Here is a 24,742-nt window from a genome sequence, read left to right on the forward strand (position 1 = left end):
TTATATCATATTTAAGCTGCTACCATTATCTTTATATGGATAGGTTCTTACCACGACCCATTTACAATATACCTTAAAGAATACAGAATAGTATAATATAAAAATCATTTTAGAAAATGAATGTTGTGTAGGCTTTATTCTTGTCTGACTGAACTAGAAATATTTCGTTGTCTCCCATCTCATATAATATACAAAAAAATAAATTAAAGACGGACAAAGTTGTCTAATCCGATGGACAAACTATACGACGTCTCACTAGCGCCTCCCAATCAACGTCAATAAATGTGACAAATATCCTTATTTGATCACAGGCAAAATGAAATTTATTCGCTAAGCATGTCCCATGTCGTACTCTTATTTTTTTTAAGTAAACTTATAATGAAACTTTATGTGGTCTTTGACTTTGGATAATTTTGTCTCTATACTTTCTCATATTATACTCTGTGACAGCATGTCTTTGGTCTTTATAATCGCAAATGGCGGCCGTGTGACGGATGGTAGTTAGCCGTCAAAATACATACGCGATGTACTAAAAAGTTCAAAAGTTTGTAAAGTAGAGTCTCTAAAACAAAAAAATAATGTGTAATGAGGTAAGTAAATAACCTTAACGTGATTTCTCATCAGTATCACGTAACATTTTTTGTTTTTGTTAATCGCTCCCGAGGCTATCCGCTGTCTCGCTCGTTTGTTATGATTCCCCTGTCATTATTTACAATCGGCGAAGTATATGCATCTCTTTCGGTTCCACAGTTTTCTTCCAATTGGTTTTTCATTTTTGAGTGTCGGCGCGACTGAGACCGAGGGAGGAAAGCTGGGACCCGACGGAAAAATATGAACAATTTGTGCTCTTAAAAATTATTGATTTTTCATCGTTAAAAAAACATCAGACGCCTCTAATTGCATACGTGATGTAGTGTCGCGCGGCGGCTCTAATGTGAGTATTGTTAGGTCTATTTTAATAGTTTTTCCATGTTAGAGGTTGCGTTCGTGAAAAGTCACATTTTTCAGCTCATGATAATCGACCATTTCGTTCACTTGCGACGATTGCGTTTCGCTTAGATTTTTTTATATCGTCTATACATAGTTCGGTGTATTTGTTTAAATATTGATTTTGTTATTTGAGGCTCGCGTATGTGAGTCAGGTCGTTGCTGCACGAATGTTTATAACATTAGTTGGGGCCTGCGATATACTATTTTGGGATCGGCCAAATGTTGGCTTTGTGCTCATGTTTTAACCATCATATTGCTCCCGTGTAGCGATCACGAGCGTCAACCCATCATAAACGGCAAGGAAATTGTGTTGTACATGTTTTGCTTCCTGTCGCTGTGTTTATTTTATACGACATAGCAAAAGAAAACATAGCCACTGGTGAGTTTATTACAATAATAGCATTATGTCGTGATTTTATTTTTCGTGTTACGTCTTTTATCGGTCAAACGGCCGTACCTAATGTTTGCGGCTCCGTGGAACATAAAAATCGTGATAAGATATTATACTTTGCGCTTATGGGGCCTTGCAGTGTGTAGTTTTCAAGTTGCAAACTTCATGTGATTGTGTAATGTAATTATTTTCAAAATGACATCAGAGCGCGACCTACAAGTGAAGTGGAAGACTCAATTACTTGATAATGTATTCTAGATAATTATGTATTCTATAGAATTTATTCTAATTATGTTTTTAGTGTACATTTCTGTATTTATATTATCTGTGATTCGGCATTCGACGCAGTCTTTGAGCCTAGCATAAATAATTTTCTCCGAAGCCATATCCAAAGACGTAGTAGGCCGCAAAATGCGGTCGTGGAAATGTACCTTATTTGTGTCGTGATTTTTACTAAATGATACAATTTATTTGTGAATGTGCAGTCTAAGTCTGGATTCACGCCTACTTTAGACTTACTTATACTAAAACATTACATTGTAACAGAGTTTTAGAAGACATTTTTTAGGTACATGGCCAATGTAAAGACGATTTTCTGGATATTCATTACATATTTGTACATGTTTTTAATACATATTTTAAGGTGGGAAACGAGCAAGTAACCACCTGGATTCACCGAAATAGTGAAGCGACCACTGACCATAAACATCTAAAATTGCAGATGCGTTGCCTACCTTTTGTTGTCGGAGGAAGGGACGCAAAGCAAGCACATATTTCCCTTTCCAAGGTGGCCTCTCTCAATTTCTTTGAAAAAAAAAAACAAAGATAAATATGTCTGAAAATTTGTTCCGGCATTGAAAAGGTTAGGATGTCTGTTTTTTCGATTTCTATTCCTTTCCATCTAGTAGCGGAGAGATGCATCATATAGTCACCACAATGGGTATTTCTCGAAGCCGAATTTCCCTGATCCCATCATATGAAGACAACCTGTCAAATACTGTCTAAGTTCGAGTCTCTATGTTCTTTACAACATTAACTCTATCGCTGAATAACTTTGCTGCGATCGTGTTTTTATCTGAATGGGCTCTAATTTTAAAGGGTATGTTCACATCTCTGCCGTTTTTAACTACATCTTTTATATGTTGCTACGTCTATTATTATGATAATACGCACTACACCAACAAATTGCTTTTATTGTTGTCTGCCTTCTTTCTGTGACGCTACATACAATACTTACACTTGCAATGGATACGGACAATAACTGTTATTTATTAATATGTTTATGTTAATGTATGCAAACCGTGCGTTTTCATTGACGAAACACTTGTACAAAAACATATTGCCGCCCCCTTTAACTTTCTTTGAAAAAAATAGAGATAACCTTGTTTTTGAATAGTTCTTCTAACAATAAAAAACGCATTTATATAATGTGTAGTACATTTTCTAGAAGTGAATCTAAACATCATTAGATCGGTCAAAGCCCAGTTTGTCGAAATTTAAGGCACTACTGAAATAAATAAATAAAAACTTGAGAGGTGTGTTGGGACACCCGGATGGAACGAAGTTCCTTTCAATTAATTAGTGAAGGAACCAATGTTTATTCTATGAATAAAAAACTTAAGTCTTCACAAGAAGTACATTTTATTTCTATGAATTTTCGTTATATATTGTCACGTCGTTGCCATGGTGAAGTAGCGCTTATTCGTCGTTAACATACTATAGCAAAAAGTGTCGTGACAACTTTTCGTAAGAATTTTTTCCGTCTAGCCCCCTTTCACAACGTGCGATAAGGAACTTCGTTACAATAAGAATATGTTCTAAAAGTGTGTCTGAAGTCCCACAATCCGCACTAAGCTATGGTTACCTAAATAAAGTCTAATCCAGTTTCTAGCTAGGCTAGATTTCTTCGGCCCCTTATTTTTACCATGCCTTTGGTTAACCCTGTTATATGAGGTTCTGTAATTCGCAGACCTGCGGCGCCCCTTCACCCTAACGTCATCTCTAGCCACTAATTTAAAGTAGTTACTCTTCCTGCAACAAGCTTGTTTTCATTATCTTTGATTGCAATATATAAGACGATTATATTACGTGTGTGTGATTTACGCACAATGATATCATTTCGCTTAGAGCGTTCGTTATTGTTTTACAATTGTTACTTACCGTAGCGCCGTCGGAAATGACGACTTGCCTTGCGTCATGTTACAAAATACTTGAACGAGAGCTATGTTATCATTTAAGATGCGTTCTATGAAGTGGAATAAGACCTCATGAATAGATTAGTCGAAATCAGAATTAGCTTGAGTTGGCACGTAGGGCAGAAGAGTATGTTGTTTCCCACGTGTCATATAAAATGCCGAGCACTATAAGTTCTGCAAGATATCGACTTATGACTCTTTAAATCTCTAACTATTATTGCACATCTAAGGCTTCATTATTAATCTACTTTCCTCACATATTATTCAAACTTCAAGCGATGAAAATTCCAAATAATTCAAAGTGTGATTTTCAAGTTATTTATAATATTAAACCCAAAAATGTAGACATACCTGTTCTTGTCCTATTTCCGATATAGCATGGCGATAAGATTTAGATGTTCATAGGTTACTGACATTCATAGATTGAATAATGTTTGCTGTCTTGGTTTACTTTTGGTTGTATAACCGTTTTTTTAAGTTAACAACTTTCATGAAAACGAAATTTTCTTGTTTTTTTTTTGTCATCTATGTACTTTGTATGGACTACTGGCTATCATTGATTTTATCTGCTTAAAATTGACCATATCAATAATGTACTGAAGATACCTGCTTTTATCAATGATCGATTGTCACTTGGATGGGAAAAATGAAACTATAACCGCGCCCATTTCATCTTTATTTCAAAGAAAATGTCACAAAAAAATGCAATTTTATGATAGACTGAAAACTGCGGCGCTTTACTAAAACTATACTAATTGTTGCACTTAGTCGCATACGTGTGGTCTTCCCTCCCTAGTTTATATTTGCCATATCTCCCTTAGTTGTGACAACCTACTTGCGGCAGTAAGTACTCCTTTAGTTTTCAAATGACTATGAGTAAGGTAATAACAAATGTAATTATTACCCTACTACGTTTTAGTTTTTTTAAATATCTTGGCTGCCCATGTCACCTACTTACTGCGCAGTGCCCTACCCCTGGCATCCCGCTACGTCATCTAAAATTTTGTTGTGCGCAGCGTCTCGCGTGAAGTTAAAAGCCGCCAAGGTATCAGATAATGTTTAAATAATTGTCTGAACTATTCAGTCACACCTACCTCGAATTAATATAAAATTACTAGGACATGCTTGACCAATCCATATTTTTTTTACTGATCATTAGATAATGAATTTGTCTGATGTCTCTTCAATCAAGGCTTTACTGTCGAGGTCAGTGTCAAAAAATACGGAAAAAATCTTTGAATATTAGTTCCATAAATTCTAGTTGCCTACAGAATTGTTTGATTTATTTTTTAAGATGTATTAATTTTCTCATCATTTGATTGTAACTAGATAAAGTGCGAAGACTATATCATATTTTATCTGTGAAGATTTTTTTTTCACAAACAAAAGCAAATCATTTCGTTCAGTCCAGCCAATGCTTGGAATTTAGGTGCATTCTAGTCATTCTACTGTAGTTTAACTATCTATCTAAACGTACAGTTTATGATACTGTAAGAGCATTAGTATATTTACTACATCGGGGTACATTTGATTGTTTTTTTTAGCCAAAAATATTTTGTACACCTTTCAAAACATTAATAAATAATGAATTTTCTTATGCTTTCTTTGTAAACAATTAATTTTATCTGTAAGGAAACATTTCGAGTACATTCAATGCCCTCAAATATTTCCAAGAAACATACATAAGCACCAATCGCTCGGGCCAAATATAACCGCGAGGAGTGGGCCGTGGGCCGGGACCCCCGCGCGGGCTATTTCGGGCGCGCCCCTAGGGTCGACGCACTCGGGACCCCACTGTTGTCGGGACTCTTTTTTACTTATCTGTGGACAGATACGGGGGCACCCTACACCGCTCGGACTAAATGGGGGATTGTAAAGCACTCGTTGTTTTTCTGTCTGCCCCGTCGATGCGCAGACTTGATGGTTTCGTGTTGGGAATAAATGATTTTGAATCATCTATACTTCAGTATCTATACTAAAGGGATAAAGAGGAGAGATTGGTATTTTTGTACGTAACAAATAAACTCGAAAACTATTTGACCGATTTGAAACCGTTCTTTGGCCATTTAAAAGTTACATTATTACTGATTGACATAGGGTATATTTATAACAAGATTTTTTTAATCCTGCGGAAGATGCCGCAGGCAAAAGCTACTTTAGTATATTAGTAGAGTGAGTACCTATGATATTTCGTTTTCATCAACATGAAAATGTATTTGTTATTAATTAAGTCTCGTTTGATTGGTTAAAGTGTAATATTTTTTTTCATTTTTACCCTTAAATTAAAATGACTTTACTGTAAAACAAGTTCATCGCTTTAATCAAATTCTTCGAATTAATTTAAATAAGAGTTCGTTGCCCGAACACAGTTTGAATAAAAATTTTATGTAATTTTTTGTGTAAATACGTCGTTTTAAAAAGATACTTAGTAAAATAGTTCCCGTTTCGGGCATCATTTTACAGGGTTTTTCGTAATGTACATATTTACAGAAAAATACACATTTATAGATATTTTTATTAATAATTTTAGACAGGTTTCGTGAATATCAAATGATATTTAGTTTTATCATTTAGGGGCGATAGCTCAGTGGCTGGGCGCCGGAATACTATCTGAAGGTCGGTGACTCGAAGCCAAAAAAACAACGATTACAAAATACGACACAATGTTCTCAATCATAGACAAACAAGAAAATGAAGTCACATGTGAAACAATAACAAAAGTATATGGGAAACAAATCAAATATCTTTACTTTGTCAACGAAGTAAATTATAGACTAAGTTCGCCTCGTTAAAAAAAAAACTTTTATGAATTCTTTATGTAATATCCTATTTCTTAATGCCGTATGGAAAATAGTGTCACAGCCTATAGAAACTTTATATTCCTGTCTTAACTGGACGACCTCTTGTAACCTAAACTGCTTAAACGATTTCGACAAGTGGGATGACGTTGGATTCATTTAATTCTCAAAGTGTCATAGGCAAGTGAGGATTATTGTTTTTTTTTTATTTATCAGCTACATTTTACAATGGATTTTTTGTATAGGGTCCATAATTGAAAATGCAAAACAAACGAAGTCGTATAAATAATATCAGTAACAAATGTAGACCCCATGTTTAGGGTCTTCCGATCCCCTTTCGCTCCGGTATTGATTTTTTATGTTCATATTGTCTTGTTTCGTACAGCCTGTAAAGTTACTCGTATACTGTTTGCTTTGTCTCCCTTCCATATGTGATATAAGTTGTCTCTTTCTATTGAAGCCTTCACAGTTTTCCGTATAATTATAGTTTGTTCTATTATTTAATAACTAAATAACATATTTAATGAAATAGTAAATATGAAATAGGTGTACAGAAAAAAATTGACAATTTTTTTTTCTCCTTAGAATCGTCGAAAGAAATGTATACAGTAATGTTATAATAATTAACACTATAATAGTCACTTGACCGACTTCCTAACACAAACTACGTCAGAATTTCGTCGTAAAAAAATACTTCATCTATTGTATAGTGACGAGTTCGCACTGCCGAAACATTTACATAAAACATGTGTCGTTTTTAAATATTGCCAACATTGATAACATAGCATGTTTTTACGTATTTTCGGCGATACAAAGTCAGGGTAAGCCCCAACAGTGCATCATTTTCCTTATATATACTTTTTTGTTTCAGGTATTAAAGTATACACAAGCGAGTTCCAGTATTTTACATATAAATTATATACAGTCTAGTCTAAAAGTTTCTTATAAAATACAACCAAATAAGTATTCCTCGTACTTAATATATTCTACTTAATAAAACTGTGATAAATAATTTGTGGCGGGACAATGTGGTTTTTGTTCTAAATGAACTTGTGCAATTTTTTTTATAACATAATCAGTGCAATTTATAATAAGGACTGAAATATAATCGGCCAAAGATAACTTAAGTATTATGTTTTTATAAAATAAAATATCATCTGTGGTTGAGTAACTGGCCGGCAAGATGGCGTTGCCACCGCAACAGTTTTGTGTGAGATGGAACTCATATCATACCAATTTACAGGTGAGTTTATTACTATTATTATTGAGTTTACTAGATATTTGTATGAATACTACAATGAGATTAGTCTAAACTTGTATGGCTTTATGTATGCCCAGTAACAATTATGTGTCACTGTTAACCGAGTGATTTTAAGGAAAATTTATTCGAAGGTATTATTTAACTCTAAGCACTGAGCCAGTGCACTATATGGAATGTCAATTTTTTTAATTTTCCTTTCGCAGCAACCATAAATTGTATAATTATAAAAAATATTTGGTAACATCTTATAAATGCGAAAGTTTAGATGGATGTATGTTGATTAGAAGGTATCTTCAAAATAGCTTAACGGATCTTCGATCAAAATTGACATAGATGTAGATTGTAGAGGCATAGCCTGGAAGAAAAAATAGGCTACTAAATATGTTTTTTTTAATTTCGCGGGGAGGGAGTCGCGGGCGACAGCTAGTAAAAGATATTCTTAGAAATCATATCAGTGGTTATAAGCAACTAGCTTTTACCCGCGACTCCGTCCGCGCGGAATAAAAAATAGAAAACGGGGTAAAAATTATCCTATGTCCGTTTCCTGGTTCTAAGCTACCTGCCCACCAATTTTCAGTCAAATCGATTCACCCGTTCTTGAGTTATAAATAGTGTAACTAACACGACTTCCTTTTTAGCCGACTTCAAAAAGAAGGAGGTTATCAATTCGACTGAATTTTTTTTTTATAGATTTACATCCATTCATCAGAATAATTGTTTGCTTGATTGTGTATTCGTAGTATGACGTCACTAGTACATAAATAATTATCTAAAAACGTGTTGTGCAGTCGGTGTTCCCCCGACTATTGCTGACGGAGCAGTTTGCGGATGTGACGTTGGCGTGCGAGTCGCGCCAGCTGCGCTGTCACAAGCTGGTGCTGTCCGCCTGCAGCGCGTACCTCGAGCGTCTGCTGCTGCAGAATCCCTGCAAGCACCCCATTGTACTTATGCGGGATATGAGGTGAGAGATCAACTGTACTGGTCATTGGTTTCTGCTGATGGAGGAGTTTGTGTGATGGATTTTCTTCCTACACTTAATAGTTAAGTATAGAGTTTTAATCCGAGTTACTGGATCCTTACACAGCTGGACAGACTCAGAATCGACTGTTATCATTTAAGACTTTTTTCCACTAACCGGTTTGCCTCGCGCAACTGCTTTTCTATAGCAGTCGCGTGTTTTACTTCCTGTGGCAAGCTGCAACTACTACAAAAATGCTTAGTGGAATATAGATATAAAATCTGCCTAATCATCTAATTAAAATTTAAGCATTTTAAACAGATTTGCCGGTTTATTTTAATAGTGGATTTTTGCGTTTGTTTTAATACAACGCCTAAATTGATCTGAACCAATAGAAGAGAGGATGTTGTTCGTACAACAACCTAACATCCCGTCTACTTTTAAAATTGTTTACAATACTAGTTGATTTTCGAGGTCTGGTTTGTTGGCAATAGGGTTACACCAGCTGTTTGTTCCATTTTGCTGTTAAAAGAACAGAGAACTCTATCTCTATCTAATAAATATAAAAGGAATTTGTATCAAATATTTTCTTTCTACTGTGTCTTAGCATTCGTTTTTACAATGCGTTTTGAATAATGTGTATGGGACGACATGTTGTGACGTCATAAATCACAATTCGCATGTTGTTTGTGTGCAGGTTCAGTGAAATGCAGGCCCTAGTGGACTTTATGTACAAGGGTGAGGTGAACGTCACTCAAGAGGAACTACCAAGCTTGCTCAAGTCTGCAGAGGCGCTGCAGATCAGAGGTCAGTTGAAAACACCAAGTTCTAGTACGTAAGTTATTGCTGTAAGACTCGTTGCTTCTTAAGACCAGAAAAAAGATCCGAATCCCTAGTCAACAGTCTTCCACTAGATCTGGAAGTATGCTTACCTTACATCGCCACGAAGACCCCATCCCCTGCTAACTTAGTCAATAATGGAGGCACTAAACTTCCCTAAATACAAAGATAAAGTTGCAATTACCCAAGAAATTATATTATACTTACTAGTAATCTGTCTTGCGACATCAATCCTTCGCTGTGGGAGCAGTAGGCTGCCAAACGGTTGGAGTGGAGAGCGCTAGTTAAATATAGAGTCAAAGCCTTCGAAAACCGGCGGCTCCTTGAGCTAGATGCTAGACGCGACGAGTTGAAAGCCCGACCACCTGCGGCTATCAGCTATAATTACGTGAACGGTGTGCTCTCATGTCCGCAATGTACGAGGATTTTCATAAACAAAATTGGCTACATAAGCCACATGCGAGCACATGAACGTCAAAACCGGAGTTAAAGACAGTCGCCGTGGCCGATATCGGCCGGGATTACATCATCATCATCAATCTGTCTTGTGTTTTAGTTGTCGTGAATTTCTGAGACCAAAATCTCCGTTTAATACATATTGTTATCTCTGGTATGTTAAAGACAATGAAAGGGACGACGATATCGTCGATATTTCCGTATACCAAAATTTAAACATATGTTTTTACAAAGATTTTGGTCTCGGAAACCAACGATTAGTGGATTGTATAGAGCACAAAGATATAAAACAAATATTGATTTTATTTTTGCAGCGGAACAAAAATACATACAAGCTGTTTTTTTTTTCTACATTTTATAAATATCAATATGGTAACATTGCAGGATTATGCTCGAGTGATACGAGTGGCCTGACTTCAGAGACCAGCTCCGGTGGAGAGAGCAAAGACTTCACGGTGGCGAGCGAAGCGCTCGTCGCCAACGCGCATAGAGAAACTACCACTAATGGTAAGATCACCAAACCTTGTGTACTTTATATGATAAAGGGGGGCTTAGGAGCAGGAGGTTATAACGCGTATGCTCAAGGATACACAACATGTCAACCATCCGAAAAGAAATCTAATATATAAAATTCTCGTGTCACAGTTTTCGTCACCGTACTCCTCCGAAACGGCTTGACCGATTCTCATGAAATTTTGTGAGCATATTCAGTAGGTCTGAAAATCGGCCAACATCTATTTTTCATTTTTTTTTAACTGCGCGCGGACGGAGTCGCGGGCGACAGCTAGTAGTATATAACAAAATTATTTTAAAAAATTAAGTAATCACAAATACTTTAGCTATAATTGTATTTAAAATCCCTCAAAATTGGTTGGGAATACTAGCTGTTGCCTGCGACTGTCCGCGCGGAATTAAAAAAAACACGAAAGTATGAGTTCTACATCTATGCCAAATTTCATCAAGATCTGTTGAAACGTTTCGGAGATACCTTCAAACAAACATCCATCCATCTAAACATCGTGATCTTGTAATTTTGTATACTGTCGTTTCTGAAGGTCCAACAAACCAGCAGCAGAAGCCCGCTAACGTGAATGTGACAACAAACGGCACTAAGAAACGGAAGTCAGAAGACAGGGAGAGGAACCCCGAGGTGAAGGAGGAGACGGTGGAAGAAGATGGACTTTACTATGGCGAACTGGACAACGAGAATATAGAATTTAACGAGGTTAGTTTTCACAAATATCAAATCCGATTTGTTTTTTTTTTTATTGGTAACTGAAACTCGTTAAAAAACAAAAAAATAATGCATATTTCATTTTTTACATTCCAATTTTGTAAGAATTTCTTTAGCGTTTTCAGAATATTCTAGAAGTTTTATCCAAATCTGTTCAAAAGACAACTGGAAATTTATCTATGTATATAAAAGAAAGTTGTGTTAGTTACACCATTTATAACTCAAGAACGGCTGAATCGATTTGACTGAAAATTGGTGGGCAGGTAGCTTAGAACCAGGAAACGGACATAGGATAATTTTTATCCCGTTTTCTATTTTTTTTATTCCGCGCGGACGGAGTCGCGGGTAAAAGCTAGTTATTTATAAATATAATGACGTTTTCTGTAATTTATATTAACAAATTATACATACAATTTTCGATTTTTTTTATTTACCATAAAATTGTTATGTTTCAGGAAGAAGAAACAGGAAAACCAGGCAGCAGTTTGGGGCAAACGTCAGGTAAGAATTTTTTATTTTTCGTTTTTTTTTATTTTTTTTTTCAATAAATATTTTCAATGTTTGTTTGCAATGTGACTTCCATTTTGTCACTTGCTTTTATTAGTTACAATTAATTTTTTTAATAAGCAATTTTATGACCCAACTGACTCAGTAGGGTTTTTTCGTTTTTAATTCGTTTTCGTGTTGGATTCGGGGAAAAATGTCGATTTTTTTTTTCGTGCGTGTGTATAACCGAGTATAAAACGAAGTTTATATTGTGAATGGACATTGTAAAAATATGAACAATGAATGTCTGTAAGGTAGGCCATTTTTAAATATTACCAAATTGGTAGAATTTTTTTTTTAGTAGAAATTGAACCATGAATGTTTTTATTACTGCAAAATGGTTTGGTCGTTATTTTTTTTTAATTTCTATCTTACAGACATGTCATTTGTCATTTTTTAAAGGACATTCATGGTTCACTTTTTTTGACCATTTCTTTTCATATTTTTTCCTCATTTTTCAGGTGGAAGCCAATACATACGAGTGAAGCCGGAAAGCGAATTATTGTTTCATACAAAATTACAAAACTTATCAAAAGCTAATTCAGACTACATAAATAGACTTTCTAAAATGAATGCGTCTGAAATTCAAAATGAATTCTCTAAATACGGCCTTGAAACAAATATGACATCCGATGAGGCATATGTACAAAAAAATGCTGAAAATGATTACTATAAATCTTGGCTAGAACAAAATGGTGAACTCGAAGTGTCACTATTAAAAGCAAATCAAATAAAAAAATCCAAAACAGATATAAAAAATCAAAAATCCGAAGTCGAACTTATTCCGAAACCGAAAACCGTTAAGGATTATCCGAAATCTGGGGAAAAACCACAGATACGTAGACGAGGTCGGCCACCAATTTTTAAAGATAAAAACATGGATATCGGTGATACTGTGTTGAAATCTGATTTAGATCAATTTTTAGAAGGTAAAGAAGTGAGTTCATCTGGATTGTCTCGTAAGGATTTAGAAAGAGTAATGATGGGAAAATTCAACCCTAACAGAAGGTATTCCAATGAAGCTATGTGGGCAGCTCTTATGGATGTGAAGAAAGGTGGGAGCATATATAGGTAAGGTTAAAAAACTAATACTCATAGTTTAATCACTAAAGAGACACTAAGAACTGTTTAATATAATTAATTCACTGTTAATTTCAGAGCTGCACAAACACACAAAGTACCTCGCAAGTCTCTCCGTAATTGGATGAAACGTTGCCACATTAAATCTTCATTCCCAATGCCACAGCAATTGAAGCAGTTTGTTGAAAATAGCAAAAAACAAAGGGAATACAAAACATTTGATGGATATCCAAATGCAGTTGACGGTCAAAGTTATGGTGAAAAAAGTGGTAACGAAGATGTACAATTTGATAATGAAATAGATTTTGGTAAACATTTCCTTACATTTACAGGCAATAATATATCAAGTGAAGATGAGACGAAAGTGGAAGAAAAACCTACCGAAACGGTAGAAAACAGTGAAGATGGCAACACTGCTCTTGATATGTCAGTACATGAATAGTTTGCTTTTGAAATACAGTTTTATCTTGAAAATTTCCTGTCCCAGATTAAAGATAATGATTGCCAAAGAATAAAAAAAATAATTATGGCGGAATTGCTCTTTCGTCTACTTTATCTGCCGCAGTCCCTAAGTGGTTACATAATCATTCGTATAGATAAAAAAAATCATTGTTACACTAAATCTACATTAAGGGGCAGCCTTAGTGACCTCTGAATCGGCATTATGACCAAAGTTTTACGCATTGAGTACACCTTAAACGAATTTGAAAAAATGTTGTACGAAGCGAGTAAAAATGACTTATTCCATTCTTGGAAATTTTTTTTTACTTCGTAGATTTTATTTTTTACTTTTTATTCAATGTGTAAAAGTATAAGGACTTACTATACCGTCTTATAATTCAATCTAATTTTAGTAAACATACTAAGATGGTAAATAACTAAAGATTTTAATCCAAAAATAGTAATTATAATAACAAAAATCCTTTATTTATTATAGATTTCCTATTTTACCTTGCAATATTATATCCAAAGATTCTTTTTGTTTTTTTTATCATTTATAGAAAGATACCTCGAATGGCTTTGTTTTAAAATAGCTGTTTTAGTATTGGTAATACCAGTGCAATAAATTATTACCAATTTGGTAGCTTTTATATTGCATTCGAGGTGATTTGTTATTTTTATTTATTTTTAACTACCGTTGTATTTGTTAAATGATTATAGAATATTAGATGAAATATAATGGGGAATGCTTGAAATATTGACCTTTTTATATGTCTTGTCGTACGTTTTCACTGGCGAAAGTAAACATAAAACATAATGTTATAAACAACAAAGTCTTAAGTTCGTGATTCTTTTTTCCCTTTCGTTGTACTGTACCTTTCTTGTCATCTCTTTATGTCATGACATGACCATATGTTTTTGTAAAAGTTTCTGCAGTGTAAACGTACGGTTATGTTCGTAAGGACAACGTCCAAAGATAAAGAAAAGACTTGAAAATGAAATTTTAGCGATAATTATCAACGATGATAGTATGTGGAGAAATTAAAAAAAATGTTCGATGGGTGACTTTAATAGTAAAAAAAGAAACTTAAGTGGTCGTAACTTTTCGATACTTATAACTGCTTAAATATAGTGATAATTTATTAATGTTTTTTAAGATTTACGTACTTAATTAGCTGATTGAATCCCCCCCCCCCTAGCTCCATCGAAAGTTGTTTTAGTAATTATATATTTTAAGTTTGCTTTAAATAGGCCGAAATGAGCGATCGACTGGTACTGACAAAAAGTAATGTTGGAAATTTAAACCTTAACATAATAAATTATTCCACTGTTCTTTACATTTTTTTGCCTTTCATAGCAGAGCCATCGATCGCTGCATTAAATAGGCTTTAACTACGTGTGTTGTTCCTAAGATTATTTTGAAAGCGATAGAATGCCTTCGAGGCATAGTTTACATTCTCTTTATCTTCAAGGGCGAGCATTTGACCTGATCGTTGTGGCATTTGTATGTAATGTGAGAGAGCGGCGTTCACACGTCGTCCACGCGTAGTCGCCGCGGCGGAGCGTTGTCGAGTGCGCGTGTAGTGTAAGGCCCTTCGTACACAAGGCAACGTAAATCTTTGAAATACCGCGATTTTAGTCGCAAAGCGACTTACGCAATGCTTTAGGGAGGTTCGTACACAGCGCGCGTTTCTATCTGTCATCGCCAAAGACAGTTGCTCGCAACCTGTTTGTCAAAAATGTCGTTAGAAAAGTCGCTGCAATTTTCAAGATGGCGGAGCAAATCTATACAGTTGACTATGCCTGTACTGACCAAATAGGCGATTTTCTTCGACGATTCAACTTTGTGTGTAGGGAGCTCAAGTAACGCGATTCTCGCGATACACCTATACGATATTAGTTTCTACGATTTATGTTGCTTTATGTACGAAAGGCCTAAAAGGGACCGAAGTGCAATTGGAGACTGAAAGAAAATATAAGATCGTTGAAATTTGTTGCCAATTGATAAATTTTTTATATATTTACATATATGAAATATTTAATTTAATGTTACTTAGGCAGTGTACTTTAGCACTGTTACGTAGACTAGTAAGATGGCGGCAAAATAATTAAAAAAAAGGAACTATAATATGGCATGGGGATTTTGAGTTGGAAATAAAAAAAATATGATAGACTTCCAAATAGTTAATGATAATAATAAATAATATGTTTTTTTTTATTCGGAAATAATATAATGAATTAATTGGAAGTGAAATTTACAAAATTATGATATAATCAAGATTTATACTTTGTAGGAAATTGAGACTAACGTATGGCCTTAAAGAGAGAAGTGTTGCCTTATCAAGAACTTTCCGTGTACATTGTCGAAAAAGTTGTTTTCAAACATATTGTCATCTCTACTTTTCCAAAGACAAATGAGAGGGATGACAACATGTTTTTATACAAATATTTAAACAGTGGAAACACGGATTAGTTCCGCCACAATAGTCAGGTCTATGCCAAAATCGCTCGCAATCCAAAAAGTGCCTACTTAGTATATAGAGTTATACATACATAGATGTAAGTTGCTATATAGATATATACATATATATTATACTATAGCAGTGTTGTATGCAGTATTACGTTGATTTACATTGCCTTTTTTTATTATTTCCACATCTTAAGGACAATTTGATGAAATCATCTGTTCTCTAAAAAATACACCTTGAGTCAGTAAATAAGCACATTTTATATTTACATTATTACGAATGCATTAATTTATTTATTATTATAAATAATTTGAATGTCGATTTTAAGAATAAAGTTTGAAGATTTGTATACGTCTTAAAAATATTTCGTTTTAAATTATCACCATAGCAATTGTCAAAAACGAGAAAGTGTAAAAAATCTTTATGTTTATAGAGTAAATTTCTATCCAAACTGTTAGTGTCTATATTCACTAAGCGGCTAGTCGTGTGACTCCGGTCTTATTGTATAGCAGACTACCGGTCAAAGTCACGCAGCCAGCCTCTATGTCAACGGCTCCTACGAATAAGGGCCAATGTGCAAATTTACAACTTTTTAAGAGAGACTCTCAAAGTTTCTATCATCTAGAAAAAGATGCCGCATAGGCCCTTTTACTTTAGCAAAAAACATGTTCACACATGTCAATGTGTCTTTGTGTTTAGTGCATGTTGTTAACTAGACTAAGACGTTGCCTTTAACATAAAAATGTAAAAATCATCAATTTGTTACTTTGGCCCTTTTACATAAGGACCGTAGGTAGCGAAAGGCTCTAAACGGTATTTGTGACGTTTCTAAATATTTCATCAGATTTTTGTCTAAATAAATTAAGACTTGAAAGGTAAATTTTATGACTTCATTAAATGTATGAAACTGTATGTGTTGAATTTTTTCACAATGTTTTCTTTCATTCACATAATTTATAAATATAATATGCATACAGTTGACATGTCCGCCCGTTTATGATTATTAGAGTTATGTCGATTTTAATGATTGTACCGATTTTTGCTATGTTACGGGAGTTAATAAACTTATATGATATAAATACTTACTTTTATTGTTAGAACCACTTACCTTTATCCTAAATCTACTTGTTTTGACTTTTTCACATACCTTATGATGTTTATTTTACTATTTTGTTTTCTATTTTTAATTTAGCCACCTTAAGATATAACGAAAATTTAATATGATGATCTGTGTAGTTATTTTCCAATGTTAAAACTACATATTGTAGTCAATTACTACCTTTCAACAAATTGCCATTTTTGGAAGCGCACTGCTGGTCATCAAATGATTTCTTTTTATAAACAGGTCCCGGTTATCATTATTCTAATCCTTTCTAAAATATACGCCTTCAAATTTTACAAAAGACAACTTTTGGTTTACATCCACTAAAATCAAGTGCGGCTTTTCCTCGCTTTTTACATGAATACGCAAACCTCGATTCATCCATTTCCCACCTGTAGGAAGCCAGGAAAAGAAACGCCCTGTCACAGTGACAGCTCGAGTGTTGCCATCATCGAAACAAAAAGTTACTATTAAAAATAAAAAAAAGCTAAAGGGCCGTTTCTTCTCCTCGCTTGTTGCAGGTTTGCGGACATCGACGGAAATAGTGACGAGACATTTTATCGATATGGACCACGGCATACCTTTGAACATACACGCACGGCCACGCATCGTGGGACGGCGACCCAACGCCATCGTTAACATAGAAACTGATGTATTCCAAGAAAAATCCTACAAGCAGTACTCATCTCAGCATCTCCGAGACGCGTTGATAGCGGTTAAAAAAGGTTACAGTGTTTATGCAGCTTCGAACAAATATGGCGTGCCGAGGAAAACTCTAAGGAATTGGATGGAGAAATATGACATTAAGAGTCAATTTTCTAAAGGTCGACGTGGAACTAGAACTCAAATCCTTGACCCGTTGGATCTTATGAGAGAAACAAAATCGGAAAGGTACGAAGGAACTTTGTAAAGTAGAAGAGCCTAAAAAGGAACGAAATTATTTTTACTTTTTATTGCCACTAGATTTTATGTCTTGAAGTTAAAAGGTTATGGAATGTGGTATATTTTTTAATAATGAAATGGAATTCAATTTTAAGGAATTTAGAAATATAAATGTCGTGTTTGCAGTTACCTGCATTTGATCATAATAAGGTTAGTAATTGTTCGATTGACTTTAATAAATAAGTATACTTAATATTTAAAATCCCTTAATAAAAGTAATTTATTGTTAAGATTTCCTAATATTTGTACTTAATATTGCCAAAATGTAAGTATACTAAATTGTTGTGATTTTTTCACAATGTTAACACTGATTTTTTTTTATCTATTAACATTTTTCTTAATACAGAAACCCAGGCGGTTCAGTAATCTTTTAAGCCTGCTATAAATGTTGGCCAAGACTTGCCGAGTGAACGCGAACACCAACTTATAGACAGAACATATGCATTACTTGCTATCGCTAGGCGTCGTTTTTGCCAACATTTGCGTACTCAAGAACATACACAAGCGCCAATATATATAAAACCCATTTGCCATAGCTTGATCGCAGGCGCTCGCGACCACTTGCCTCACTTCGGAGTGGTGTCAATTGTTCTGCACAAAACAAAGGTGTTCGCGGGCTTGGTTGATGGTGTCTACACGTTTGTCCGTGCGACAATAGAAATTATTTACTTGTCTAAATTGCCAACTTGCATTGGTGTTTGACAGACTTGCCAAACGTTTTGACAGTAGCACTTGACGTGTACATTTGGCTACACTCGCGTCTTCAATCGACAAGTCTCGGCCAATGTGTAGGTATAGCCGGCTTTAAATGTAATTTTTTAGGTATAATTTTTTGAATCGTTGAATATCAAGTTTTATCTAGTTTTAAAAGCATTTTTATTTTTAAATTGAAAAATTATTCTAGACTTATTTTATTGCAAAATGTTTAAATGTTAGAATGGCACTTTTTATTTAATTTTGTAGTCTATTTGCTCAAAAACTTCGCATAATTTTTAACTTTAGAATAATATTGCTAGTAGTCATTTCCTCGGTCTCTTATAAAAATGCAGCTTTTTTTGTTTAAAAATCTAAATCAAAAATAGTAATACAGTCAAACCTAGATATGTGAGAGTCTAAGGGACTGCGATATTTTTTCTTACTTATAGACGTTTCTCGCTTATCAAGGTTCGACTTTATATTAATTGCTGTAAGTCCCAATTAATATATTGTTTTAAATTATAATAATTTAATATAAATTTTATGATTTAATTAGTTCCTAACAAACCAAAGTAGCGTTCAATCCAAAGGGTATATTTTTTTTTTTATATTTCGTTGATTATTTTATAATTTGTGGCAATATCTTATTTATTTATAATATTGATGAAAAAATGAGTGCAATAAAATTAAGGCCAATTTTTTTTTTATATTAGATTATTTAAGAATTATTTAGAGTTATTTTATCGCACATATGTGTTGAGTAACTAACCGTGGCTTTTCACTGTCGAAGAACTTTTGTGAAATAATATATTTTCCACAACTTTTCCATATCGACGCCCCCATCGAATAATCCTGTAATGCACTCTTACCGGGTTCTTGCTTTTCCGTCGAATTCGGCATCTAAAGGTCCTATTACACGTTGTTATTTTTTTTTTATATTTTCTTAATGTTAATTACGGAGATAAAAAGTCATTATTGAAACAGATTTTATTTTATTTCCGGTATTATAATTTTTCCTTCACAGCACAGAATACGCCAGAATATATGAATGAAAATTAAATACAATGAAGCTATGAAAATTAGCTTTGTTTTGGTATCTAAAAGATTCTTGTACAATAATTATTGATGAAGTTATTAAAGAAATACGGTTTTTTGCTTCTCCTGAAAAATTTGATTTTTCCTATTACAGGGTTATTCGGTAGAGGCGTCGCTATATGAATATGATGCCTAGTTTAGGCAGTGGAAGCGCACGATAAACCAGATATGTAAAGAATACTACTGAAAATGTTTCTATATTACGTAAAATGTGTCATATAAGGAAAATTTGTAATAATGAATTTTTATAGTATTTTATTGTCCGGATCGCAAAAGAACAATTGTTTTTTTTTTTAATAAAGCATATTTAATTTTGGTGTAAAGTGTTGCCAGATAATACCAGATCTTACCAAAACAGTAGATAAATAAGAATAAATAAAAAAAGCATTTATTTGACCTTCTGTAAGCACATATACAGTACAGGTATTTTTATCTATTTTGATTGAGGGTGTTGTTTATACATCGAACCATTTATAGAGTTGCCATTTGAAATAATTAATTTAAGCGGTAAAAATCTGGTGGAAATTGAGTATTAGAATTTATTGTTTTTTTTCATTGAATCTGGTCACACTATAGAATAAGGGCAAAGTTACTGTCTATTATTTATATATATAAGTACGGGTGTTTGTATTCGATGGTAATAAAATGTTTTGTCGTGAATATTGCTTTTTATTTCTCACTTATAAAAGATATAGTTACGTTTTCACTTGTTGCTTTGTTCTATCTCTACCTCAAGAAAGCTTTTGATCCGTCCGTTAAGAATCACCCTGTATAACATATATCTGAGAACTGAACGTTTTAGTAAAAGAGAGGGACTCCTTCCACTCCGATAGTGACAGGAACTACCTGTGTATTGCTAACTTACAATACTGTTTTGATTTGTAAAATTCAAATTGCAAAATCGACTCCATGGATTTTGTCAGCCAATCAGATTAGATAGGAATAGAACTTATCATGTGCCTGCAGAGTTCGCGATAGCCAACGTGCAATGCCAGTACGACAGCCCGTCTGACAACGAGCCGGAAACGGAGCCCACTCCTCGCCCACCCGACGACCACACCTATGACCTGCGCGATGAGCCGCCAGCCTTCATCATACAGCAAGTTAACAATGTTAGTATACATCATGTATGCTATATTTTATAGACAGAGCAAGTTTCTACCTGATTTAGTTAAAATACCAAATTATTTCCACTGGATGTAATACCCAGACGTCACAGGTGCAGGGAGCTTCGCCGCTGGTGGAGGTGCGGCCTAAAATCATGACCATCGGGCCAGGTTACGCGCCCGGCGTCAACATCCTACATGTAGGGGATCGTCCGCAGTACACACAGGTGACATATCACTATTCTACTAGGGCCTATTATTACTTTTATGAGCGCTATGTAACACTATGTATCACTGGTGCAGCCGTGTCACTCTTTTTTTATGTATAATAATAAATAAATCAACATAATATATCCACAATCCTTAGTCATTTAATAATCTGTATACTAGTCGCAGCCGCAGTCGCAGGAGTTAAGCATCAGCAAGCGCATCCGACGTAGCGAGGTGGTGCTGCGCCAGGCGGCGGACTGCGTCAGCCGAGGTCACACCTTCCAGACAGTCTCCGAGCAGTTCAACATACCTATATCTACTATACGGTGAGACGATAACAATATAAGATAATAACAACAAATAAAGACATGACGTTTTTCCGTATACTACTATTTTTTATTTTACTTCTTTAAAACAAAATTAACAACATTACAGATTCTTCATGGCTCGTAAAGGCATTCTGCCTCGTAGACGACGCGGTCGGAGCGCTCAGGTACGTAACTTATACGAGGGTGGATTGAAAAGTACTCGGCGTAACACAGATACATTCAATTCTAAAAATCAAATCTACCCACATTATTTAGTTCAGTTCAGACTAGTTCATTGTGTGAAGTTCGAAACGTGTACGATAATTAGTTGTGATTTTATAAATTTATTAACAAAGTAATGGGACATAATTTCCGCGAATGGAGCAAATCGAGCAGCGTGCCGTCATTAAGTACCTCCATAAGAAGGGGCTATCATCAAAAGCCATCCATGATGACATGGTCAGTACATTAGGCGATTGTGCTCTGTCATATTCATCCGTCAAAAAATGGATAGCAGAATTTAAGCGTGGTAGAGAGAGTGTGAAAGATGAACCCCGCTCTGGAAGGCCTTCGACGTCAACTACTGACGAAAATATTTAAAAAGTACTTGATTTAATAATGGGAGACCGCAGATTAAAAATTAGAGAGATAGCCGAGATTATAGGCATCTCTTATGAACGAACTCAAAACATCATCGTCAACGAGTTGGGTTTCCGCAAGGTGTCTGCGAGGTGGGTTCCGCGACTGCTTTCAGTTGAACAAAAAAGGACGCGATTGAGTATTTCACGCGACTGTTTGGAGTTATTTGAAGCCGATGCAGATGATTTTTTGAATCGGTTTGTTACTATGGACGAAACATGGGTTCATTACTGTACACCGGAAACAAAACAACAATCAAAACAGTGGAGAAGACCTCGTTCACCACCCCCTAAAAAGGCTAAGTCGATTTTGTCGGCAAATAAGGTGATGGCTTCAGTATTCTGGGACTCGAAAGGTGTGATTATGATTGATTATCTTGAAAGGGGTCAGACTATAAACTCTGATTACTACTGCACCTTACTACGTCGTTTACGAGAGGAAATAAAAGAAAAACGTCGAGGAATGCTCAGAAGAAAAGTCCTGTTTCATCAGGATAACGCCCGTGTTCACACGTCAGTACAGTCAATGGCTGAATTTTTTATTTATTTATTTTTTCATACAAAAGATTTAACAAAGAATTTTATTTCGCCAAGCTGTAATGCTTAACGGCGAGACGCGCTCGTTATTACAAAAATGTATTCAATGAACAACATGCACTTAAGATAAACATTAAACACATAAACATAACCTCACTTTATTACAGATTTGTTTATCGATGAGGACATTTTTTCTTCATCGAGAAACAAGTCTGTCAGCTTTGACTTTAACAATTTTCTGCTTATATCATGTCTCTGTCTTAACTTACTATTCTATTAAATAATTTTGGTACCATGTAACTAGACGTTCTTTCTCCATAGTAATTCTTTACCTTCGGCTGAAATAATTTTTTGTCACTTTCTCTTCCCGTATTATATTTATTTTTTACTAATATTTTACATTCGTCCTTGTAATAGTATTCTAATCCTAATAGATAATCAATCTTTTTATCTACTGGCAAAATTTTGCAAACGTGAAATAGCTTATCAACTGTTACCGCATCCGCCGTATTCACCTGATCTGGCACCATCAGACTTCTTTCTGTTCCCTAACCTAAAAAAGCACTTGGGAGGTCAAAGATTTTCGACAAATGACGAGGTCAAAGCAGCTGTAGACGCATATTTTGACTCTAAGGAAGAATCATTTTTTTTCAACGGTCTAAATGCTTGGGGAGGTGGCAAAAGTGTATTGAACTTGATGCTGATTATGTACAAAAATAAAAATATAACTGATTTAGTATGTGTTTGTTTTCTTGGTTAGGCCGAGTACTTTTCAATCCACCCTCGTATTGTGTTGTTTTGATATGTCCTGATGAAATAAAGTGCTAACATTTCTCAACTACCAGATGAATCAGACGAGCACCAGTCCCGAGCCGCCGTTCCACATGCAGCACTTCAAGCTGCCGGACTTCGGCCTGCCTAAAGACGACTCCAACTCCCCACCGGACATTAAGTTACAATAGCTAGTTATACTCCCCACTCCTTATAAATACTTTGCTCTGTTCAGAAAAATAACAGACAAAGAACCGAATAAGGAGCGACAAGGAACCGATTAGGGACCGACACTGATCTAAACTTAAGGTGTTCACTCCCGAAACACTTATATAAAAACATATTATAAAGAATAATTGGTTTTTTGATCTAGTCTTTTGGAGTGGATGTACGATTAAACTAAGTAATTTGCTTAGAACATGTAAAAATATAATTTTAAATACTATATCACCTTTATTAAATCAATAGAACAAAGTATAGCTTACGCATGAGAATTGTATAAAAAAAAATTTGACAAACCATCCATTAACATGTAACCCACCATAACAAACTCTTTATCCTTACTAATATTATAAATGCGAAAGTAACTCTGTCTGTCTGTCTCGCTTTCACGGCAAAACTACTGAACCGATTTAAATGGCATTTGGTACACAGATAGTCTAGACCCTGAGAAAGGACATAGGCTACTTCTAACGCGAATAAATGCTCCCCGAAGACAGTATTTCAGGCGGACGAAGTCGCGGGCACAGCTAGTAGGTTATATTTTGACAATACAAATATGAATATTTTAACTTTGTTAATTTATTATTATTATTAACTTGAAAAGATAATTTAATTTGTTCATTTACACTAGAATAACATTGTATGAATCCGACAGGTTCTCGTGTACAGTCTGGACTAGTCTGGTCGAAGTCTGGCTTGTTCTACACGGGTTATTTATTACTCATGGAGAGCCTAGACTAATCACGTTCATCATCATCATCGCCCTGGCCTTTTCCCACTAACGTAGTCGGCACATAAGGTTTTATAAACCTTAAAGTTTTGGCTTAAGTTTTTACAGCCGGCCGCTTGCCTGTTGCCAACCCTAATTGGAAGGAATTTCTTAAAATCAAATCTAATATATAAAATTCTCGTGTCACAGTTTTCGTTCCCGTACTCCTCCGAAACGGCTTTACCGATTCTCATGAAATTTTGTGAGCATATTCAGTAGGTCTGAGAATCGGCCAACATCTATTTTTCATAACCCCCCCCTTTTTTTTAACTGCGCGCGGACGGAGTCGCGGGCGACAGCTAGTTTAATATAAGCTTATACAAAATTGTTATAATTATTAATCACATTACAAAGTTAATATAGTCGTAATATCATTCTTTGATAGCAGCTATTTTAATTCATACTTTTTTAAGAAACTTTTTTTTTAAATATTTGACACGTTACGTCACTTCCTGCATTTTTTGTTCCTATATTTTTATATAAAATAGTTTGATATTTTTTTATTATAATTTTAGTTAGACAGTTTTTTTACATAATTATGTCGTATAGATATACACTGTGAATATATAAATTAGAATCTCCAAATGTATAAATCTAGTTTCGTAGAATTTTATAATGCATTAGTTGGTAAATATTTGAATGATAGTTCTTATGTACTAAGCAGCTTTATTAGAGCTATATACAATGA

The 24,742-nt window shown here is 34.7% G+C and overlaps 1 protein-coding gene across 6 annotated transcripts; it reads left to right on the forward strand.

Annotated features, from left to right (window-relative positions):
• The first annotated feature begins 453 nt into the window (after nt 1-453).
• On the forward strand, nt 454-23,559 carry LOC106708344 (protein bric-a-brac 2). 6 transcript variants are annotated; one of them, XM_014499829.2, is made up of 12 exons: nt 636-934; nt 7,246-7,617; nt 8,424-8,596; nt 9,291-9,400; nt 10,274-10,396; nt 10,945-11,114; nt 11,579-11,624; nt 20,460-20,605; nt 20,704-20,826; nt 20,990-21,135; nt 21,245-21,302; nt 23,138-23,559. In XM_014499829.2, exons 2-12 carry the CDS (start codon nt 7,558-7,560, stop codon nt 23,252-23,254), a joined length of 1,272 nt encoding a protein of 423 aa, XP_014355315.2. In that variant the 5' UTR covers nt 636-934; nt 7,246-7,557; the 3' UTR covers nt 23,255-23,559. The 6 variants fall into 6 exon arrangements, with proteins under 6 accessions (XP_014355313.2, XP_014355315.2, XP_014355316.2 ...); XM_014499830.2 differs by having other exon boundaries at nt 637-934; nt 20,713-20,826; XM_014499827.2 differs by lacking the exons at nt 636-934; nt 20,460-20,605; nt 20,704-20,826; ... (1 more) ...; nt 21,245-21,302; nt 23,138-23,559 and adding exons at nt 454-590; nt 12,131-12,740; nt 12,828-13,471.
• Nucleotides 23,560-24,742: the final 1,183 nt, after the last annotated feature.

Source organism: Papilio machaon, chromosome 19, assembly GCF_912999745.1.
Source record: "Papilio machaon chromosome 19, ilPapMach1.1, whole genome shotgun sequence".
NCBI classification, from domain to species: domain Eukaryota; kingdom Metazoa; phylum Arthropoda; class Insecta; order Lepidoptera; family Papilionidae; genus Papilio; species Papilio machaon.

Excerpts from the sequence above, each read along its gene's own strand:
- LOC106708344 (XM_014499827.2), top strand. The coding sequence starts at position 7,558 with ATGGCGTTGCCACCGCAACAGTTTTGTGTGAGATGGAACTCATATCAT. Across the intron at positions 7,618-8,423 it reads CATATCATACCAATTTACAG|TCGGTGTTCCCCCGACTATT; the intron begins GTGAGTTTATTA and ends CGTGTTGTGCAG. Across the intron at positions 10,397-10,944 it reads TAGAGAAACTACCACTAATG|GTCCAACAAACCAGCAGCAG; the intron begins GTAAGATCACCA and ends TCGTTTCTGAAG.